At 42.6% G+C, this 22,569-nt stretch overlaps 1 protein-coding gene across 1 annotated transcript in view; it reads right to left on the bottom strand.

Annotated features, from left to right (window-relative positions):
• LOC128692908 (O-acyltransferase like protein) overlaps positions 1-22,569 on the bottom strand; it is a 235,800-nt gene that overhangs the window by 117,777 nt on the left and 95,454 nt on the right. The window contains exons 5-8 of the mRNA XM_070081377.1: positions 22,213-22,319; positions 17,353-17,444; positions 15,904-16,009; positions 11,658-11,742 (exon numbers count right to left, since the gene is read on the bottom strand). Coding sequence (XP_069937478.1) covers positions 11,658-11,742; positions 15,904-16,009; positions 17,353-17,444; positions 22,213-22,319 — 390 coding nt within the window. The remainder of the gene's footprint in view (positions 1-11,657; positions 11,743-15,903; positions 16,010-17,352; positions 17,445-22,212; positions 22,320-22,569) is intronic.

The following is a 22,569-nucleotide window of genomic DNA, read 5'->3' as shown; positions in this document are numbered from 1 at the left end:
GTTAATCCAGTTATCGGGGAGATTGCAAAGACACTGGTTTCAGCGATCACAAGGTTCATTAACAATTCCTTGGCTGGTCGAATTCCTGACAAAATTAAACCTTTCTTTTTTGGTGCATCACTTTGTGGCCTAAAAAAGAAGGATGGAGGAATTAAGCCAGTTGCAGTGGGCAACACTTTTCGCCACCTGGTATCCAAAGCTGCTGTCAGAAATATTCGCACAGAGGCATCCATGATTCTTCAACCAAACCAGCTTGGCTTTGGGATCTCTCAGGGAAGTGAAGCAGCGGTTCATGAAACAAGAGCATATATTAACAACCTGCCTGAGGATAATGCAGTGATAAAATTAGATTTCAACAATGCATTTAATCTCCTGAAAAGAGACATGGTATTAGCAGCTATACAAGAACATTTCACTGGTTTCTTCCCTTTTGTTTCAGCTGAATCAATGCCCCTGTTTGGAGAGCATGAAATTACATCATCAGAGTGTGTACAGCAAGGGGATCCTCTCGCACCATTTCTCTGCTGTATAGCGGTTAGGGAAATCACAGTCAGACTAATCAGTGAGCTAAACATCTGGTTCCTGGATGATGGCACACTAGCAGATATAAAAGAGTCCTTCCTAGATGATCTTACACAGATGATGACACGGGGACAGGAAATGGGTCTTATCCTGAATCCATCCAAATGTGAAAACATCTTAGTCAATCAACAAGTGATAAATGCAGTGAGATCAAAACTACCAGGAACATCAGTCATTGCCCCCACAAATAGTGTCTTACTTGGAGCACCTCTGGGAAGTGATATCATTGACACAATTCTCAGGAACAAACTGGAAGAGTTGAGAAGAATGGAATAACGAATAGGCAATCTTGACACCCACGATGCCTTGTACCTTCTCACAAAGTGCTTGTGTCTGCCCAGGTTGACATATTTCCTAAGATGTGCACCTTCATATGATAACCCTATACTGCACGAATGTGATAGTAACCTGAGGCAGATTTTTACTAAAGTACTTAACCTTTCTCTAGAAGACAGGCAGTGGAACCAAGCTACGCTTCCAGTCTCCAGTCAGACTAGGAGGCATTGGTGTCCGCAAGTCATCACAGATTGCGCTTCCTGCTGTTCTGTCCTCATACGTTGCATCCAGAGGGTTTGTAGCAGTGATTCTCCCTGAACATCTTAGGGAATAGATTGGAATCGAGGACCAAACGTTCATTGATGGAGCCATGATCTGGGATAATCTAATGGGCTCTGAAATCAGACCTGCTCCCCCCAACAACTACAAACCGTCGCATTGAGATGGCCCAGTAGTGGAGAATATAGCCTCAACAATGCTTCAGAGTGTGTCAGGGAGGGATAGAGCCCACCTCTTGGCAGTGAGAGCTCCTCATGCAGGGGACTTTCTGTTAACTGTTCCCAGCTCCAGCCCTGGCACACGCCTCGACACACAGAACATCCGAACTGGTGTTACACTTCGACTTGCCACCCCTATTCTCTCCGAACGCTGGTATATTTGTGGTAGTGAAGCAGTAAACCTATTTGGGTACCATGGTCTTGTGTGCCGTAAATCCGAGGGAAAGATTGCAAGACATGAGGAGGTTAATAACATTATCAAGAGGAGCCTCACAACAGCCGGATGCCCAGCAGTAAGGGAGCCACCCCAGCTATGCAGATCTGATGGCAACCCAAAGCTTCCAGCTGGTATCACCCTTCAAGCCTGGACAGACGGCAAGCAGGTGGTGTGGGACTACACATGTGCATCTACCTTGGCTGATGCCTATCTCCAATACCACAGGGAGGAAGGAGGGGCAGCTGTCAGCCTCAGGGAGTCCCAAAAGTCTAGAAAATATGGAGAACTTGCCCATCATTATATGTTTGTTCCAATAGGCTCGGAGACCCTTGGCTCATGGGGAAAGAGTGCATCATTGTTCCTTAAGGAGCTAGGCAAAAGACTCATCAGGGTAACTAGAGATCCCAGGGCAGTTAGTTTTCTATTCCAGCAACTCAGCACTGCTGTTCAGAGGGGTAATGCCTGCTGTATTTTGGGCATGCGCCCCAGCTCTGAGGAACTGGATGAGATTTTTGCATTATAATCAGTGACAAACACGTAAAAATATGTACTAGACATGTATCTCTCACATCTCATGTACTGTATATACCATCTTTATATCAATAATGTATCTCTTCTATTTTTTGTACCATATTATGTAATAAAATATACCTATAGGTAAAAAGAATAAAAAGATGGGGTGGTAGAAGTAGAATATTCAAATGGCTTCAGGAAGAAATCTCAATATTCTTCCTTGAAGCCTTTTTATTCACTTCTCTGAGGCTATGGGTCTCACAATTTACACCAGAGATGGGCCCCATTGTACTAATACACCAAACAGGGACTAGAATGATATTAGCCTAGAGTCATCCACACCATCGTATGTCCTTGGGTAGTGAGTACAACATCCAGTTCCGCTAAGTGCGCTACTCTTAAGGACTGTATGGTCCAGCGGATTAAGGCGTCATGAGTTTTCGCCCACCATGAGGCAAGCCAAAGCAGCATGGGTTCGAGTCCTTGGCTAGTCGCGGTGTTGTTATTGATATATATGTATATATATATATATATATATATATATATATATATATATATATATATATATATATATGTATATGTATATATATGTATATATATGTATATATATATAATATACATATATGTATAGTTATATATAAATATTTATATATATATATATATGTAGACAGCCTGTACTGTCTGCACAGACAGCCCATGCTGTCTGCCAGCTTAGTTCATATTTTGGGCTGCCCTCTGTAGCCAGGCCTCTCGGTGGGCACGCCAGCATGCCTGCCCTTGCCTCTGCCTCACTCACACAGCGGCCTAGCAGGAAGACAGTAGTCCTACTAGTAGCTCTCTCTCGTAGGATGGCCCTCCCGGGCCATGGGCACAACACAAAGGCCTGTGTACCCACCACGACTTAACAATAAAGTAAGAAGCCTCCGAAGACGTCTATAATTTACACCCCGCTTTCATCCTACCAAATAATCTCGTTATGAATGGTGGGAAGTGGTGGTCGCAGCAGTTGTGTTTGCCCAGAGAGAGGAGGGAAGGAATGAAGTCATCTTCACTTCATCATCCCATGCAAGAAGCATCCGTCTCTCAACGAGTTATCCTGATGTCGTGCCTGCACGTTTGAGCATCCAGACACAGGTACAAGCAGGATCTAGCCGAAATTTGCCTAATTTCTTCGAAAATTGTAAGTGGCGTCCCAGTGACCCCACGCTACAGCGTCCCACACTGTTTCTCAAGTCACGTGTTCAGCGTCACTTGTATGCTGCTGTTGTTCAGCTCAGCACAGCTGTTTCAGCAAGCCAGAGGTGAGTTTTGTGGTGATTTCTGCTTCCAGTGTGAGCTTCTCCACGTGTTTGTGGGTGGGAGATAAGGGGAGGAAGTGGCCGTTCCTTGCCTCGCCCTGCTGTACTCTCACACCTCACCAGCCTACCATACACCACTCACCACTGCCCACTCCCTCTGCTGCGTTTTTCTGCTGTTTTCCGTGTGATTCATTGCCAGAGCTGTGTATCCGAGTGCCCAAGGCCACTCGAAGCTATGTGGATCAGCATGCCACGTAGATCACGACACCACGTGGATCCCGACGCCACATGGGTGTGGCCGATGTCTCGTGGATCTTCAAACCACGTGAGTTACCGAGCCAGATGTCCCAGGCCACATGCTGTGGTCTGCTGCCCGCATCACATTGATGTCACCGACGATGATGCCCGACTTCATGACTTCACGATGTCTGCCTGATGTCACCTCGAGATGTCTGCTGACGTCACCTCACGACATCACGCCTGACATCACATGATGTCGCATCGAGTGTTTCTAGTAATTATTTCAGTATTGTCGAGAAGATTGAGAGAAGATATATGTCGTGTGTTAATTAATTCCTCTCAGTCAGTGTCCTCACATGTTAGTGTACTGCGGGTGTGTAGTTTCCGTGTGTCCAGTGAGGTCTGAGCCAGACCTGAGTAGCACCAATGTGCTAAGTCACCCAATGTGACCAGTGCGTTTGCCAGTTGTTATCAGTCAGCTCTGAGTGTTTGAGCCCCTTTGTACAGAAAGCTCTTATGCTCGTCGCTCATAGATGTTCTGCAGAATTGTACCTGCTACGATTCCCATCGAGATTTGTTTCACTTCACCTCCAGACCTTCAGAGTGCAGTTATATGTAGAGAAACAAGTCTGGGGACACTTAGACTAACCTCTGCTATAACTCCAACTGCCGAGAGAATGACACTCGTCAAGCAGCAGTTAGCCCTGTCGGTAGGCGCTGTGTCAGCCTCGTGTCACAAGCTACAGTGAGCAGCCTGTACAAAGATGTCACTTTGACTGCTAGCTCTCTCACTGCAGTCTGGTGTATGATGTTATGACTCCCAGATGTTTCGCCCAGTCGTCTCTGCCACGACTCGCTCCACAACTCGCTCCACGCTCGTCGGCAGTGACAGCCCAGCGACAGTACCAGACGAGAAGTGTCCTCCTGAGTCACTTGCCAGAAGTCCTGCCCAGTTGCCGAGTTTTGTCGATGCCTCACTCGAGGGCACCAGCATGTCATGCCCCAGGTTGAGTGAAAACCTGCAGCGACACCTACGATGTCTGCTTCACTGTTCCAGAGGAGACCGTACCCTGTTACGTCACAGCTCAGCCGCAGCGATGTCTCCTGTGTTGCAGTATCTGTCCAGACACAGGAAGGTGTGCAGTGATGCCCCTCGATGCTCACTGCCTTTGACCAAGATGTTTAGCACACCTCACATGTTTTTTTCTTCCCTCCCTGTAGGAATTTTTTTTTCCATGTCCATATGTATATATGTTCTTATTTTGTGTTCTGTGCCCTGTTCCTACGAGAGAGAGACCGAGTTTCTTTTACCACCAGTATTGTCGCGTCGAGACGATGCGCGGTAGGTGGCCGAGCGTATGTAGACAGCCTGTACTGTCTGCACAGACAGCCCATGCTGTCTGCCAGCTTAGTTCATATTTCGTGCCACTAAGGTGCTGCCCTCTGTAGCCAGGCCTCTCGGTGGGCACGCCAGCATGCCTGCCCTTGCCTCTGCCTCACTCACACAGCGGCCTAGCAGGAAGACAGTAGTCCTACTAGTAGCTCTCTCTTGTAGGATGGCCCTCCCAGGCCATGGGCACAACACACAAGCCTGTGTACCCACCACGACTTAACAATAAAGTAAGAAGCCTCCGAAGACGTATCATTTACTCCCCGCTACCAAAACACCAAATAAATCTCGTTTTCTATATATATATATATATATATATATATATATATATATATATATATATATATATATATATATATATATATATATATATATATATATATATATATATATATATATATACACACATGTGTGTGTGTGTGTGTGTGTGTGTGATGTGTCGAATAAGTAAAACTTGCGATTTTGGCTTAGATAGCAACGCTCTTCTTGCCGAGTAGGGCAAGCGAAAATTTGTGCATGTAATAATATCGCGAAAGTCATTTCTGGATCTAACCAAAAAAATATATTTCATTGTGTTTGTATATTATTAAATTTTTGTAAATTTATATAAAATATATTTAGTTGGATTAGGCTAAATTAAATTCCGCTTGTTGGAAGTGACCTGACTGGGTGGGTCATTGGGCTATGCCGGAGGGTGATATGGACCTTCTTGGCATGGGTCAGTAGGCCTGCTGCAGTGTTCCTTCTTTCTTATATTTTTATGGGGATGGAAAGCTTTAGGTCTAGATCTTTTGCACTCTTGTGCGTCGTCAGAAGCTATGCAAAGTTGCAAGACAGCAACAGTTATGAGGGGAAATTCTGAGGCAAGGCAGGAGGCATCATGGCAGCCCTTGACACATAGTGAGAACCGCCGCCTATCCAAACACCTACCTCCCCCCGTCCCCTCACATTCTTCCTGGGTAAGGGGAGGTGGACACCTCAAAGGTTTACAGAAAGCAAGTTCTAGAATATTATGGACACGCAGTAGTCAACCCAAAACCCTGTTATAGATCCATCCACAAACTTTTCCTGTTATTCCTTTATCACTCATTTTGTGTGCTATTACACTATGGTTACACTTGTCGAAAGCGTTTGTAAAGTCTGTGTATACTACATCTGGGACAGGCAGAAGCGACCTGCTCTAAACCCGTGTTGCCCTGGGTTGTGTAACTGATGGGTATCTAGGTGGTCGGCGATTGCTTTACTGCAACTTTTGTAGAGTGGGGCTATGTCTGTTCTTTTTAGTGGGTATGGGATGACCTGTGTCCATGCTCCCTCTCCTTAGAATGCTAAACGCACATGACAGGGGCTTCTTGCAGTTTTTGATGAACACGGAGTTCCATGAGGCTGGGCTTGGGGCAGAGTGCATGGCATGTCATTTATTGCATTTTCTAAGTCTTTTGGTGTTAGGTTAATATCCGAGATTTGTGAGGTGGGAGCTCAGGGTTTAACTCTCAATAGTGTACCCTTCGTTAAATCAGTACCTCGGTTCACTGACCAATCACAGACAAGACCGCCAAAGCTGATGCAACGTTGTTTACCTGTGCTAAGTGAATTGACAGATTTGCCTGGGCTGGTGGCTGAGCACGATGCACTCTCTTGCTTCTGCTTTTGCCATCTTTTATCACCGTGTGGTACACTTAATATTCCACTACTGTACATAGTGTACATAAGTGTACATACTTGTAAATACTGGCATTTGTATCTGGTGAAGGAAAATACAAGTCATTTATTAGTGCTGAATTTTGTTTGCTCTACTCTAAATCCCATTACGACCAGGTTCACAGGCCGCTCTACACCTGTGTTTATAATATACCTGGAAAGGGTTTTGGGAGTCAACGCCCTCAAGGCCCGGTTTGTAAGCAAGCCTTGTGATGGATCAGGGCCTGATCAACCAGGCTGTTGCTGCTGGCCGTACACAAACCGACGTACGAATTACAGCCCGGCTGGTCGGGTACTGATTATAGGTGCATGTCCAGTGCCTTCTTGAAGACAGCCAGGGGTCTATTGGTAATCCCCCTTATGTAAGGCAGTTGAACAGTCTTGGGGCTTTGACACTTAATATGTTGTCTCTCAGTGTACTCATGGCGCCCCTGCTTATCATTGGGGGATGTTGCATCTCCTACCGAGTCTTTTGCTTTCGTATGGAGTGATTTTCGTGTGCAAATTTGTGATTAGTCCCTCAGGAATTTTCCAAGCGTATATTATCATATATCTTTCTCGTCTGCGTTCCAGGGAATGCAAATCAAGAGATTTAACCGTCCCCAGTAATTTAAGTGCTTTATCGTACTTATACATGCCGTGAAAGTTCTCTGTACATTCTCCAGGTCTGCAATTTTGCCTACATTGAAAGGAGCTGTTAGTGTATACCATATTTCAGCCTAGAGAGAAAAAGCGATTTGAGGAGAATCATCATGGGCTTGGTATCTCTAGTTTTGAAGGCTCTCATTATCCATTCTATTATTTTCTTAGCAGATGTGGTAAATACATTGTTGCGATCTTTGAAAGTGAGATCCTCTGACATTATCACTCCCAGGTCCTTCACTTTAGTTTTTCACTCTATTGTGTGTGGTTGGAATTTCCTATATATAGTTTCAGTCTCCTCGAGTTTTCCATATCGGAGTAACTGAAATTTCTCTTGATTGAACCTCATATTGTTTACTGCGTCTCATTTAAAGATTTGACTGATATCCACTTGGAGACTTGCAGTGTCTTCGATGAATAACACCGTCATGTAAATTCGGGTGTCATCCGCAAAGGAAGACACGGTGCTGTAGCTTACATCTCTGTTTATTTAAAAAATGAGGTTGAGAAACAGGATGGGAGAGAGTACTGTGCCTTGTGGAACAGAGCTTTTCACTGTAGCCGCCTCAGACTTTACTCTGTTTACTATTACTCTTCTTGTTCTATTTGTCAGGAAGTTATATATCCATCAACCAACTTTTCCTATTGTTCCTCTGTCATGCATTTTGTGCACTATTACACCATGGTCGCACTTGTCAAAGGCTTTCGCAAAGTCTGTGTATATTACATCTGCATTTTGTTTATCCTCCAGAGCATCCAAGATCTTGTCAAAGAGTGGACTAGTAGCTGGAGCAGGCAGGAGCGACCTGCTCTAAACTCATGCTGCCATGGGTTGTGTAACTGATGGGTATCTAAGTAGATGGCGATCTTGCTTCTTAGAACCCTTTCAAAGATTTTTATGATATGGTGCATAAGTACTATCGGTCTGTAGTTCTTTACAAATTCTTTACTGCCACCTTTGTGGAGTGGGGCTATGTTTGTTATTTTTAGTGACTCTGATAACCCCTGTGTTCATGCTCCCTCTCCTTCACATTTACGATGTTATGTAGGTTGTAGTCACATCAACCTGTGTAACTCTGCTTGTATGCAGAGCCTAAGCAGACTTACTAATAATATGGAATTCTCCACATGCTGCACTACCGTGTCAAATATGCCGAACTGCGCAGTTTGGTCTGTAAAAGAAGGACGTCCTCTGCCACATAGGCAAATGGCAAATGGAATGTTTGTTTTTGTATAACTCTGCTAAATTCAATCTGAGCATAACGAAAAAATATATCATTTATTTAATGTAATATTAAATATATTTAAATTGACCTATGGAATATTTAGCAGAATTTAACTAAAAAAAATTGCGTTAGTCTAAGGGAGGTTAGGTGAGATTTCTAATTTAGTCTTGGTCCAAAAATAAAAAACATTATATCATTGTTAATGAAAGAAATACATATATCATCTTGAAAGTGAAGACTTTGGAAAAGTTTTGTGGAGAAATTTTCTCCAGGAGGGGGTATCAGCCCCCTTAAGCCCCTTTCAGCCCTTTCAGCCCTGAGGGGCCCAGCCCTTTTAGAAGGGGCAAGCATCTTGTTTACTGCTACAGCGAGAAATTGATCCCAGATGCAGTACCAGTATGGGACATGGTCAAGCGACCGCCGCTCCACACGTTCACCCAAAGAAAACGGGAGCTGGGTGACTCACCCAACAAGAACCAGGGGGATGGCACCCGGCATCCACTGCTCCAAGCTCAAAACGCTGACTACGGCAACAACCCAACTGATGTTCAGTTTGTCTGAGTGTGTATATACATAGTGTTTATGTTTATAAACAGAAATTAAGAGAGAAGATTGTGTTAAAGTTTGTTTTTTATAGATATACCTGTTATATTAAAGGAACTTACATATAAAGTGTAAGCTTTCAAATACATATTAACAGTGAAATTTATATATGTGTAAGTAATATTCACGTGTGATTTACAGTTATACAGTGACATTTATAGTGTATAGTGAATGAAGTGTATAGCATCGTTATTTACGATTAATCATGGTGGTCAGGCTGACACAGCAAACTCAAGCCATAAACACCAGCCACATGTACTGTGTACCCTTCATGGTCATTGACGCTGAGGTTAAGCTTAGTGGGTCAGTAGTGTCTGACTCGATTATTGCTGACTTAAGCATAACAAAAACTCAGCTGTTTATAGCAGTACAGTGTTTTTTAAACACTCTAAATGTGGTGCTAGAATTTTGAGCATACCATTAAAATGGCTTGTTTGAAAACTCAGTTTCAGTCTTTACAGACTAAGATTTCATAATTAGAAAAATCTAATTTCAGTCTGTATAGGATTAACTCAAGATACAAACATAGATTTTGATGATCTTGAGGTCAAATTTGAATTACTTACACAACGTCTGAAAATAATTAATTCAGACTATACACATTATGAAAATAAGTTTCTTGAATCAGATCCATCTGAAGATGAAATTAAAAATGTTTTGGATACATTTAGTAATCAACAATTAAGGTGGACAGGAGTACAGGCTATCTGCCGCAAAACTCTGTCACAGAGACCTACTGTAACTAGTGGTCAAACACCTGTTACACCTGTAACAACAACAAGTGTCCCATTACCAAGCTTACCTACATTGTCATTACCTATTTTCCAAGGTCATAATTATGAAGAATTCATTAGTGGTTTTCAGTCCATAGTAAATTCACGAATTGACATAGATGATATTGCTAAGTTCAATTATCTTAAATATCTTGTGAACTGATTAAGTCATTTCCGGTGGTTAAAGGCAATTATCAAATAGCCTTACGTGTCTTAGCAGACAATTACTTTGATGCTGACAAGGCTAGAGTTAGACATGCAGTCTTAATATCAAGTTTGAAGCCACCCAAACATTGTTTTTCAGACTTACAAGCATTTAGAATCACATTAGACAGTAGTCTCAGATCTCTAGGTGCTAAATATGACCTAAGGCAATGTGATTGGTTCATCAGTGGTATTGTACAGAATAAGTTGTCACCACAAACTATTGAACTATTAAATATTATGTTCAATAAACGCTATTTCACTTGTGAAGAAATTAGCAATGGTTTACAAACAATAGTTTCATGCATGCAAGCAACGAGACAAGATGAAAAATCCACAAATCTCGTGGATAATAAACCTTCAACTCAGTATAAAAAGAGTATACCTACTCTCACTAAACCACATAATGGGAAATCCCATATAGGCATTTATCAAGCTGTGAATACAACAGACAGTAAACAAACTGTCACACATAAACGTACTCCAAAATGTGTACTTTGTGATGGAACACATTGGGCACAGTATTGTAGTCAATACACATCAATGGAGGCACGTAAACAACGTGTTCATCAGCTGAAAAGGTGCATCAAGTGTTTAGGTGAACACAAAGGAGGAAAATGCTCACTGAAGAAGTGTTTTAAATGCAAGGGTATGCATCATACAGCACAATTATTGATGAACAGTGTAACAACGAGTGTTGAGATCCAACAGAGTGTAGTGCGACATTCTTCAAAGAACACTATTCTTCAATCAACTCAATGGATATCCTGGTGTAATTACGGGTCAGACATATACTCAGGTAAGTGTTCTAACTCGTGATATACTACTATTGACTGCGCAGTTGAGTATTAAGTCGTGAGTTAGTCACTTATCATAAACCCCGGTCATATGCGGACCTTTGAATCCACACACGTAAGTTTGTCAGCAATCAGTGAATGAAATATGCTGACAAAACACCCCCTAGGGGTAATTCATTGTTTACATAATATGATCTATTACAGCCCGTTGAGAGATGATCATGATAACAATTCAAGACCTCGTCTGCAGGGGCGGCTGTGTAGACTATTTACTGTCTTTTATCAGCTAAGTATTCCCTATGTTTAAAATTATATCTTAGCTGGTAAACCATTTCTCAACAAGTTTAATTTTTGAGGAAGTTCGGTATATTGTCTAAACTCGGCTGACCCTTGCTGTTTAGCGCTTCTTTTGATTATAATAATAATAATGTAAACTGGGCTTATTGGGCAGAAACAACAATAAAAAATATTTCACAGGTAGTGGAAGATAAAAGCGTCTCCATGATGTGGTAATGAGTACCACAGTCACAGGGAATTATTCTATAATTAATGATTGGAAGAACATGATACACAACGAACGTATATATTTCAATAACATCTGGTAGACATTGAGCCACATTTAAACTGACGTACTAGAAAGTCTGTGTAAAACATTCACTGTTTTTCCAAAACAATGTGAGACATGCTTAGACACTGACCTTCCAAATCCCATTGGTATTGAAGAAGAAGGGGTATGGTATGCTCTGCTGGTGCCCGTACACCACCCACGTCATGGACAACACCCTGGCCAATGACAAACTCGAGGTCAGGTCAAGGTGGTAAGTGAACAACATAATAGTGTGTATATAACAGTGTTATTCAACACCGACATGACGATGAATTAGACACATGTTCGACATCTGGATATCTTTATTTGTAGACGTTTGGCCATTCAGTGGTTTTATCAATATAATACAAGCTGTATATATTTCTCAAGTCTTCACATTACATCCAGGTATTGTACTGATAAACCCAATGAATGGCGAAACGTACAAATAAATACTCAGATGTTATCCACTTGTCTAATTCATTATGACAGTGTATATTGTACTGCATTATTTACTTACAGATTTTCAGCGAATGTTGAGTATAATGAATAAAGTGCATTGTAGAACTGTTATAGAGAGTTACTGCAAAGAGAGAAAGAAGCGTGACAGAGTTATAGGAAAGAGAGAAAGTAGCGTGACAGAGTTATAGCAAAGAGAGAAAGTAGGGTGACAGAGTTATAGCAAAGACAGAAAGTAGGGTGACAGAGTTATAGCAAAGAGAGAAAATAGTGTGACAGAGTTATAGCAAAGAGAGAAAGTAGGGTGACAGAGTTATAGCAAAGAGAGAAAGTAGGGTGACAGAGTCATAGCAAAGAGAGAAAGTAGGGTGACAGAGTTATAGCAAAGCCAGAAAATAGGGTGACAGAGTTATAGCAAAGAGAGAAAGTAGGGTGACAGAGTTATAGCAAACAGAGAAAGTAGTGTGACAGAGTTATAGCAAAGACAGAAAGTTGGGTGACAGAGTTATAGCAAAGACAGAAAGTAGGGTGACAGAGTTATAGCAAAGACAGAAAGTAGGGTGACAGAGTTATAGCAAAGAGAGAAAGTAGGGTGACAGAGTTATAGCAAAGAGAGAAAATAGTGTGACAGAGTTATAGCAAAGAGAGAAAGTAGGGTGACAGAGTTATAGCAAAGAGAGAAAGTAGTGTGACAGAGTTATAGCAAAGACAGAAAGTTGGGTGACAGAGTTATAGCAAAGACAGAAAGTAGCATGACAGAGTTATAGCAAAGAAAGAAAGTAGGGTGACAGAGTTATAGCAAAGCCAGAAAATAGGGTGACAGAGTTATAGCAAAGAGAGAAAGTAGGGTGACAGAGTTATAGCAAACAGAGAAAGTAGTGTGACAGAGTTATAGCAAAGACAGAAAGTTGGGTGACAGAGTTATAGCAAAGACAGAAAGTAGTGTGACAGAGTTATAGCAAAGACAGAAAGTAGGGCGACAGAGTTATAACAAAGGCTGAAAGTAGGGTGACAGAGTTAAAACAAAGACAGAAAGTAGAGTGACAGAGTTATAGCAAAGAAAGAAAGTAGGGTGACAGAGGTATAGCAAAGACAGAAAGTAGGGTGACAGAGTTATAGCAAAGACAGAAAGTAGGGTGGCAGAGTTATAGCAAAGAGAGAAAGTAGGGCGACAGAGTTATAACAAAAACAGAAAGTAGGGTGACAGAGTTATAGCAAAGACAGAAAGTAGGGTGACAGAGTTATAGCAAAGACAGAAAGTAGGGTGACAGAGTTATAGCAAAGACAGAAAGTAGGATGGTAGAGTTATAGTAAAGACAGAAAGTAGGGTGACAGAATTATAGCAAAGACAGAACGTAGGGTGGCAGAGTTATAGCAAAGACAGAAAGTAAGGTGACAGAGTTATAGCAAAGAGAGAAAGTAGGGTGACAGAGTTATATCAAAGACAGAAAGTAGCGTGACAGAGTTATAGCAAAGACAGAAAGTAGGGTGACAGAATTATAGCAAAGACAGAAAGTAGGGTGACAGAGTTATAGCAAAGACAGAAAGTAGGGCGACAGAGTTATAGCAAAGGCTGAAAGTAGGGTGACAGAGTTATAGCAAAGAGAGAAAGTAGGGTGACAGAGCTATAGCAAAGACAGAAAGTAGGGTGACACAGTTATAGTAAAGACAGAAAGCAGGGTGACAGAGTTATAGCAAAGACAGAAAGTAGAGTGACAGAGTTATAGCAAAGAGAGAAAGTAGGGTGACAGAGTTATAGCAAAGACAGAAAGTAGGGTGACAGAGTTATAGTAAAGACAGAAAGCAGGGTGACAGAGTTATAGCAAAGACAGAAAGTAGGGTGACAGAGTTATAGCAAAGACAGAAAGTAGGGCGACAGAGTTATAACAAAGGCTGAAAGTAGAGTGACAGAGTTAAATCAAAGACAGAAAGTAGAGTGACAGATTTATAGCAAAGAAAAAAAGTAGGGTGACAGAGTTATAGCAAAGACAGAAAGTAGGGTGACAGAGTTATAGCAAAGACAGAAAGTAGGGTGGCAGAGTTATAGCAAAGAGAGAAAGTAGGGCGACAGAGTTATAACAAAAACAGAAAGTAGGGTGACAGAGTTATAGCAAAGACAGAAAGTAGGGTGACAGAGTTATAGCAAAGACAGAAAGTAGGGTGTCAGAGTTATAGCAAAGACAGAAAGTAGGGTGGCAGAGTTATAGTAAAGACAGAAAGTAGGGTGACAGAATTATAGCAAAGACAGAAAGTAGGGTGACAGAGTTATAGCAAAGACAGAAAGTAGGGTGACAGAGTTATAGCAAAGACAGAAAGTAGGGTGACAGAGTTATAGCAAAGAGAGAAAGCAGGGTGGCAGAGTTATAGCAAAGACAGAAAGTAGGGTGACAGAGTTATAGCAAAGACAGAAAGTAGGGTGACAGAGTTGTAGCAAAGACAGAAAGCAGGGTGACAGAGTTATAGCAAAGACAGAAAGTAGGGTGGCAGAGTTGTAGCAAAGACAGAAAGCAGGGTGACAGAGTTATAGCAAAGACAGAAAGTAGGGTGGCAGAGTTATAGTAAAGACAGAAAGTAGGGTGACAGAGTTATAGCAAAGACAGAAAGTAGGATGACAGAGTTATAGCAAAGAGAGAAAGTAGGGTGACAGAGTTATAGCAAAGAGAGAAAGTAGGGTGACAGAGTTATAGCAAAGACAGAAAGTAGGGTGACAGAGTTATAGCAAAGAGAGAAAGTAGGGTGGCAGAGTTATAGCAAAGACAGAAAGTAGGGTGACAGAGTTATAGCAAAGAGAGAAAGTAGGGTGACAGAATTATAGCAAAGACAGAAAGTAGGGTGACAGAGTTATAGCAAAGAAAGAAAGTAGGGTGACAGAGTTATAGCAAAGACAGAAAGTAGGGCGACAGAGTTATAGCAAAGACAGAAAGTAGGGTGACAGAATTATAGCAAAGACAGAAAGTAGGGTGACAGAGTTATAGCAAAGACAGAAAGTAGGGCGACAGAGTTATAGCAAAGGCTGAAAGTAGGGTGACAGAATTATAGTAAAGACAGAAAGTAGAGGGACAGAGTTATAGCAAAGAAAGAAAGTAGGGTGACAGAGTTATAGCAAAGACAGAATGTAGGGTGGCAGAGTTATAGCAAAGACAGAAAGTAGGGTGGCAGAGTTATAGTAAAGATAGAAAGTAGGGTGACAGAGTTATAGCGAAGACAGAAAGTAGGGCGACAGAGTTATAGCAAAGGCTGAAAGTAGGGTGACAGAGTTATAGTAAAGAGAGAAAGTAGGGTGACAGAGTTTTATATATATATATATATATATATATATATATATATATATATATATATATATATATATATATATATATATATATATATATATATATATATATATATATATATATATATATGTCGTGCCGAATAGGCAGAACTTGTGATCTTGGCTTGAATAGCAACGCTCGTCTTGCCATATAAGACAAGTGAAAATTTTTGTATGCAATAATTTTGCCAAAACCATTCTGAACCTAACGGAAAAAACATATTTCACTGTGTTTGTTTAGTATTAAATTATTGTAAACAAATCTAAAATATATTTAGTTGGGTTAGGCTAAAATAAATTGTTCTTGTTATAATAAGGTTAGGTAAGTTTTCTAAAATTCTTTTGGTGCAAAATTATAAATTTTTACGTCAACATTAATGAAAAAAATATATCTCTAAACGTATAAGAGAAAATTTCAAAAAGGACTTAATTTTAAATGAGTTCTTGCTAATTGACCAATTTTACATATTCGGCACGACATATATATATATATATATATATATATATATATATATATATATATATATATATATATATATATATATATATATATATATATATATATATATATACAGTCATAAATACATACTTGATACCATGAACACAGCTGATGACACCAGGTTTCTCATCACAGAAGTCAAAGAGCTTCCTGGTGTTAGTGTAGAGTGAGAAGGGCAGGAGGAAGCGAACACCACCTGAGATATTCACTTTCATGAAGATACGATTAATTAACCCATCATAACATGTTATATATCTTTGGTACTCAGTAGCAACACCATGATGAATTAGACACCCATGCAACATCCAGGTATCTTTTCTTGTAGATGTTTCCCCATCCAGTGGCTTGATCAGTATTGTATTGATAAAACCACTGGATGGCGGAACGTCTACAAGTGAAGATACCTCGATGTTACACATGTGTCAGATTCATCACACACTGGAAACAAGGCACACGTAGAGAAAACTCTTCACTGGGACAAAGTATCGCTCTGGTGGCCTGGTGGTTAACGCTCTCGCTTCACACGGTGAGGGCCTGGGTTCGATTCCCAGCCAGAGTAGAAACATTGGGCGTGTTTCTTTCCACCTGTTGTCTATGTTCCCCATCAGTAAAATGGGTACCTGGGTGTTAGTCGACTGGTGTGGGTCGCATCCTGGGACACTGACCAAATTTGCCCGAGATGCTCAGCATAACAAGTGGCTTTCTATGTAGTAGTATGTCATTGTTGTCAGCTAGGACTGTATACCATGTACATATACTTGTAGTAAATAAAGATTATTATTATTAAAGTTAATTAAAACGAAGTTCTCCGTTGTCCGAATAAAGAACTGTTGTAAACACTCGTCTCCTCCACCCGGGGTTTACCTTCGCAAATTTCCTGGTTTACATTTGTAGATAAACAACTGTATTGATAAACAGTGTATTCCAGAACATACAAAAGTCTAAATAAAATTTTAACGAGATAAATATACTTGGAAAGTATTGGACCTAAAACAGGTTTAATAAAATGTTAAAAAGTTAGTGTATATGAGTTAGTATATGTATGTTGATAATTTACTTCAATATCTCTCTTAATGATGTATACACACTGTGAATGTTAACCAGAAGACCTTTATTAGGGATGTAAATATCCTTGACTGGTGGTGTACAGGTGAACGGCAACGGTGCCCCGTGGCCTGGTGGCTGAAGCTTTCGCTTCACATGGTGAGAATTTGGGTTCGATTCCCAGAGAGGGTAGAAACATTGGGCGTGTTTCCTTACACCGGTTGTCCATGTTCACCCATCAGTAATAATGAGTACTTGGGTGTTAGTCGACTGGTGTGGGTCGCATCCTGGGACAAAACTGACCTAATTTCCCCGATAAGCTCAGTATAACAAGCGACTTTCTATATAGCAGTATGTCACTGATGTCAGCTAAGACTGTATACCTTGTACATGTAGTAAATAAGAATATTACATTATTATTATTATCTTATATTAAAAGTCTTGGTGTAGTCGATGTTATTTAAGTTTAATAAATCAACCAGTCGGTGAACTTACCCTGGGCCAGCGATGTGTTGTTGGTTTTCTCAATATACATGTCAATAATACCAGCTACCAACACCAGCAACACCAACACACTCACCAGTGTCCTGAAAAATTGTAAAATGCATCTCTGAATAAATATCAGGAAAAAGAACAAACTTTCTGAAGAGATGAAGCCTGGGTGAAGGAACAGCCTGGGTGAAGGAACAGCCTGGGTGAAGGAACAGCCTGGGTGAAGGAACAGCCTGGGTGAAGGAACAGCCTGGGTGAAGGAACAGCCTGGGTGAAGGAACAGCCTGGGTGAAGGAACAGCCTGGGTGAAGGAACAGCCTGGGTGAAGGAACAGCCTGGGTGAAGGAACAGCCTGGGTGAAGGAACAGCCTAGGTGAAGGAACAGCCTGGGTGAAGGAACAGCCTGGGTGAAAGAACAGCCTGGGTGAAGGAACAGCCTGGGTGAAGGAACAGCCTAGGTGAAGGAACAGCCTGGGTGAAGGAACAGCCTGGGTGATGGAACAGCCTGGGTGAAGGAACAGCCTAGGTGAAGGAACAGCCTGGGTGAAGGAACAGCCTGGGTGAAGGAACAGCCTGGGTGAAGGAACAGCCTGGGTGAAGGAACAGCCTGGGTGAAGGAACAGTCTGGGTGAAGGAACAGCCTGGGTGAAGGAACAGTCTGGGTGAAGGAACAGCCTGGGTGAAGGAACAGCTTGGGTGAAGGAACAGCCTGGGTGAAGGAACAGCCTGAGTGAAGGAACAGCCTGGGTGAAGGAACAGCCTGGGTGAAGAAACAGCCTGGGTGAAGGAACAGCCTGGGTGAAGGAACAGTCTGGGTGAAGGAACAGCCTGGGTGAAGGAACAGTCTGGGTGAAGGAACAGCCTGGGTGAAGGAACAGCCTGGGTGAAGGAACAGCCTGGGTGAAGGAACAGCCTGGGTGAAGGAACAGCCTGGGTGAAGGAACAGCCTGGGTGAAGGAACAGCCTGGGTGAAGGAACAGCCTGGGTGAAGGAACAGCCTGGGTGAAGGAACAGCCTGGGTGAAGGAACAGCCTGGGTGAAGGAACAGCCTGGGTGAAGGAACAGTCTGGGTGAAGGAACAGCCTGGGTGAAGGAACAGCCTGGGTGAAGGAACAGTCTGGGTGAAGGAACAGCCTGGGTGAAGGAACAGCCTGGGTGAAGGAACAGCCTGGGTGAAGGAACAGTCTGGGTGAAGGAACAGCCTGGGTGAAGGAACAGCCTGGGTGAAGGAACAGCCTGGGTGAAGGAACAGCCTGTGTGAAGGAACAGCCTGGGTGAAGGAACAGCCTGGGTGAAGGAACAGCCTGGGTGAAGGAACAGTCTGGGTGAAGGAACAGCCTGGGTGAAGGAACAACCTGGGTGAAGGAACAGCCTGGGTGATGGAACAGCCTGGGTGAAGGAACAGCCTGGGTGAAGGAACAGCCTGGGTGAAGGAACAGCCTGGGTGAAGGAACAGCCTGGGTGAAGGAACAGCCTGGGTGAAGGAACAGCCTGGGTGAAGGAACAGCCTGGGTGAAGGAACAGCCTGGGTGAAGGAACAGCCTGGGTGAAGGAACAGCCTGGGTGAAGGAACAGCCTGGGTGAAGGAACAGCCTGGGTGAAGGAACAGTCTGGGTGAAGGAACAGCCTGGGTGAAGGAACAGCCTGGGTGAAGGAACAGCCTGGGTGATGGAACAGCCTGGGTGAAGGAACAGCCTAGGTGAAGGAACAGCCTGGGTGAAGGAACAGCCTGGGTGAAGGAACAACCTGGGTGAAGGAACAGCCTGGGTGAAGGAACAGCCTGGGTGAAGGAACAGTCTGGGTGAAGGAACAGCCTGGGTGAAGGAACAGCCTGTGTGAAGGAGCAGCCTGGGTGAAGGAACAGCCTGGGTGAAGGAACAGCCTGGGTGAAGGAACAGCCTGGGTGAAGGAACAGCCTGGGTGAAGGAACAGTCTGGGTGAAGGAACAGCCTGGGTGAAGGAACAACCTGGGTGAAGGAACAGCCTGGGTGATGGAACAGCCTGGGTGAAGGAACAGCCTGGGTGAAGGAACAGCCTGGGTGAAGGAACAGCCTGGGTGAAGGAACAGCCTGGGTGAAGGAACAGCCTGGGTGAAGGAACAGCCTGGGTGAAGGAACAGCCTGGGTGAAGGAACAGCCTGGGTGAAGGAACAGCCTGGGTGAAGGAACAGCCTGGGTGAAGGAACAGCCTGGGTGAAGGAACAGCCTGGGTGAAGGAACAGTCTGGGTGAAGGAACAGCCTGGGTGAAGGAACAGCCTGGGTGAAGGAACAGCCTGGGTGATGGAACAGCCTGGGTGAAGGAACAGCCTAGGTGAAGGAACAGCCTGGGTGAAGGAACAGCCTGGGTGAAGGAACAACCTGGGTGAAGGAACAGCCTGGGTGAAGGAACAGCCTGGGTGAAGGAACAGTCTGGGTGAAGGAACAGCCTGGGTGAAGGAACAGCCTGTGTGAAGGAGCAGCCTGGGTGAAGGAACAGCCTGGGTGAAGGAACAGCCTGGGTGAAGGAACAGCCTGGGTGAAGGAACAGCCTGGGTGAAGGAACAGCCTGGGTGAAGGAACAGCCTGGGTGAAGGAACAGCCTGGGTGAAGGAACAGCCTGGGTGAAGGAACAGTCTGGGTGAAGGAACAGCCTGTGTGAAGGAACAGCCTGGGTGAAGGAACAGCCTAGGTGAAGGAATGTTGCAACCCCTGAATGGGTTGCAATGATTATTATGTATATATATAATTATTACCTTTTCATTTAATTTTATATTGCTTATATTTGCGATAATAGCTAAATCGTAAATGTATTGCTTTATATTGTTATTTGACGTAATTTTCTTTGTTAGGTAGGATGTAACATATTATGTGCTCAGTTCAAGTCTTGATTGTCTAACTACTGTAATTATCGCTGTTTGCTCGTTATATTGCCGGCTTCTTGCTGGGCGACTGCTGTCCATGGAGCTATCACGTGATCGAGGGGGGGGGTGTCCTCACCTCGCCTGAAGTATTCAAGCTGGTCTAGACTCTCTTGGTGGTTGGACAGATTGACTGTCTCATTATTCTTGTTCTGTAGAACTCTGTTCACAGAACATTGTATAGACTTAGTGATTTTCGACGTTGTACTGAGGTTGTGTGTCACATAGACACTCGAAACATCTCAGGTCCTGAGTTGTAACTTCTCACTTAACTTGTACTGGTATCTGTGTATTATCACAGTCAGGGATTTTCTTATGCTGAACTTAGATTCAGTAGTATGGGAGTTTTGTGACTTTTGTGGAGGATCTGCTGATGGTCCCTACTTAGTGTCTTTATATTATCTCCTTGTTCCTGATTCTGTGTCGCAGTTGCTTGTTATATTGCTATTGGGCTTAGCATTCTTTTGTTGTTCAAGCAGACTGTTCTGGTTGCCAGTCGGTCAAGAAGTTAGTTGATGTGAGGACTTTGTCAGTCACTTGTTTAAGTCTAGTCGAGTCGTGAGACATAGTGAACTACTTAGAGCACTTACATACACAAACTTACTTGTACATATTTGTAATATCTTATTAAATGTTAATGTACCAGACGGTACTTAAGAATTATAAATGTGATATGTGCTTTCAGCACAATAATATTGAACTCGAGAGATGTGATATTATTTTGATTACTGTGATTAATTTAATTTAATTTAATTTGATAATATACCTCTAGACTTAATAAATTTATTAAATTTTAATTTCTCTAGTTAGTAGCCTACCAGTTGTAATCCTGAAGCACTATTAATTTCTATTGAATTCTAATGGATAATTGGACAAGGATACTGACTACTTGTTACGAAAACCCAGTAACAGGCTGGATGCTAAAAGGGCAGTCCTTTCTAGTATTCACTGGAGATCTCTAAGCTTTTAGAATCGCGTTTTTTTGTAACAAGGAACAGCCTGGGTGAAGGAACAGCCTGGGTGAAGGAACAGCCTGGGTGAAGGAACTGCCTGGGTGAAGGAACAGCCTGGGTGAAGGAACAGCCTAGGTGAAGGAACAGCCTAGGTGATGGAACAGCCTAGGTGAAGGAACAGCCTGGGTGAAGGAACAGCCTGGGTGAAGGAACAGCCTGGGTGAAGGAACAGCCTGGATGAAGGAACAGCCTGGGTGAAGGAACAGCCTGGGTGAAGGAACAGGGTGAAGGAACAGCCTGGAAGGAACAGCCTGAAGGAACATCCTGGGTGAAGGAACAGCCTGTTTGAAGGAACAGCCTGGGTGAAGGAACAGCCTGGGTGAAGGAACAGCCTGGGTGAAGGAACAGCCTGGGTGAAGGAACAGCCTGGGTGAAGGAACAGCCTGGGTGAAGGAACAGCCTGGGTGAAGGAACAGCCTGGGTGAAGGAACAGCCTGGGTGAAGGAACAGCCTAGGTGAAGGAACAGCCTATGAAAAAGAAATCAATACAATGTGAAGTTGTCTATCAGAGTTCCAGTTCACTTCCTTGATATTTCTTGTCATGTTTAGTCTACTCCTAAAGTCTATGTTAGTGAAACTAAAATTTTCAGTCAGCGCTCACGTTGTCTTAAGTAAATCCTTCAAGGTAGAGGGACGCCTTGATGACTCTCATCAACCTTTATTTTCCTTCACTCAAACCTGATTTCCTCCCATTCTCCAGTCACCGTATGACATCCTACCTGTTTAGCGCATCATCCATCATAATAATAATAATAATAATAATAATAATAATAATAATAATAATAATAATAATAATAATAATAATAATAATAATAATAATAATAATAATAATAATAATAATAACAATTATAATAATAATTTCTTAAATATAACGGTCAAGACAAAATACTGAAGGGATTTTCATGGTCATTGTATTACGTACTAATACAAGAACACCGTATGAACATACTCACGTATACACAATATCACCTGCGGTGAAAGTACTCCATATTTCATCTGGTTGACAAGTTACGCTCTCGATTTTATAGTCATTTGCAGCATATTCCTGAAGGAGGCTCTCCTGCAGGGGGAGAAGACCGAGGCTGTAACTTTCCTGTAAGACTCCGTGAACGTTTTGTATTTTTTAGGCCATAAAAGTAATGACAAGAACTAAGAGGGAAATGAATCGGGAAGGATGAAGTAGTGGAAAAAAAAGGTAGCTGATAGATAATGAGGCGAGAAGTAAGTAAAGTAGGACCACTTTGAGTATATTTTAGGAGAATGATTTTATTCACGAAGTTACGATTACTTTCGCAATATTTAACACGCAA

The sequence above is a fragment of the Cherax quadricarinatus genome, chromosome 6 (genome assembly GCF_038502225.1).
Source record: "Cherax quadricarinatus isolate ZL_2023a chromosome 6, ASM3850222v1, whole genome shotgun sequence".
Lineage (NCBI taxonomy): Eukaryota > Metazoa > Arthropoda > Malacostraca > Decapoda > Parastacidae > Cherax > Cherax quadricarinatus.
Note: the sequence above shows the minus strand (reverse complement) of the source record. Positions and strands in the feature narration are given on the sequence as shown.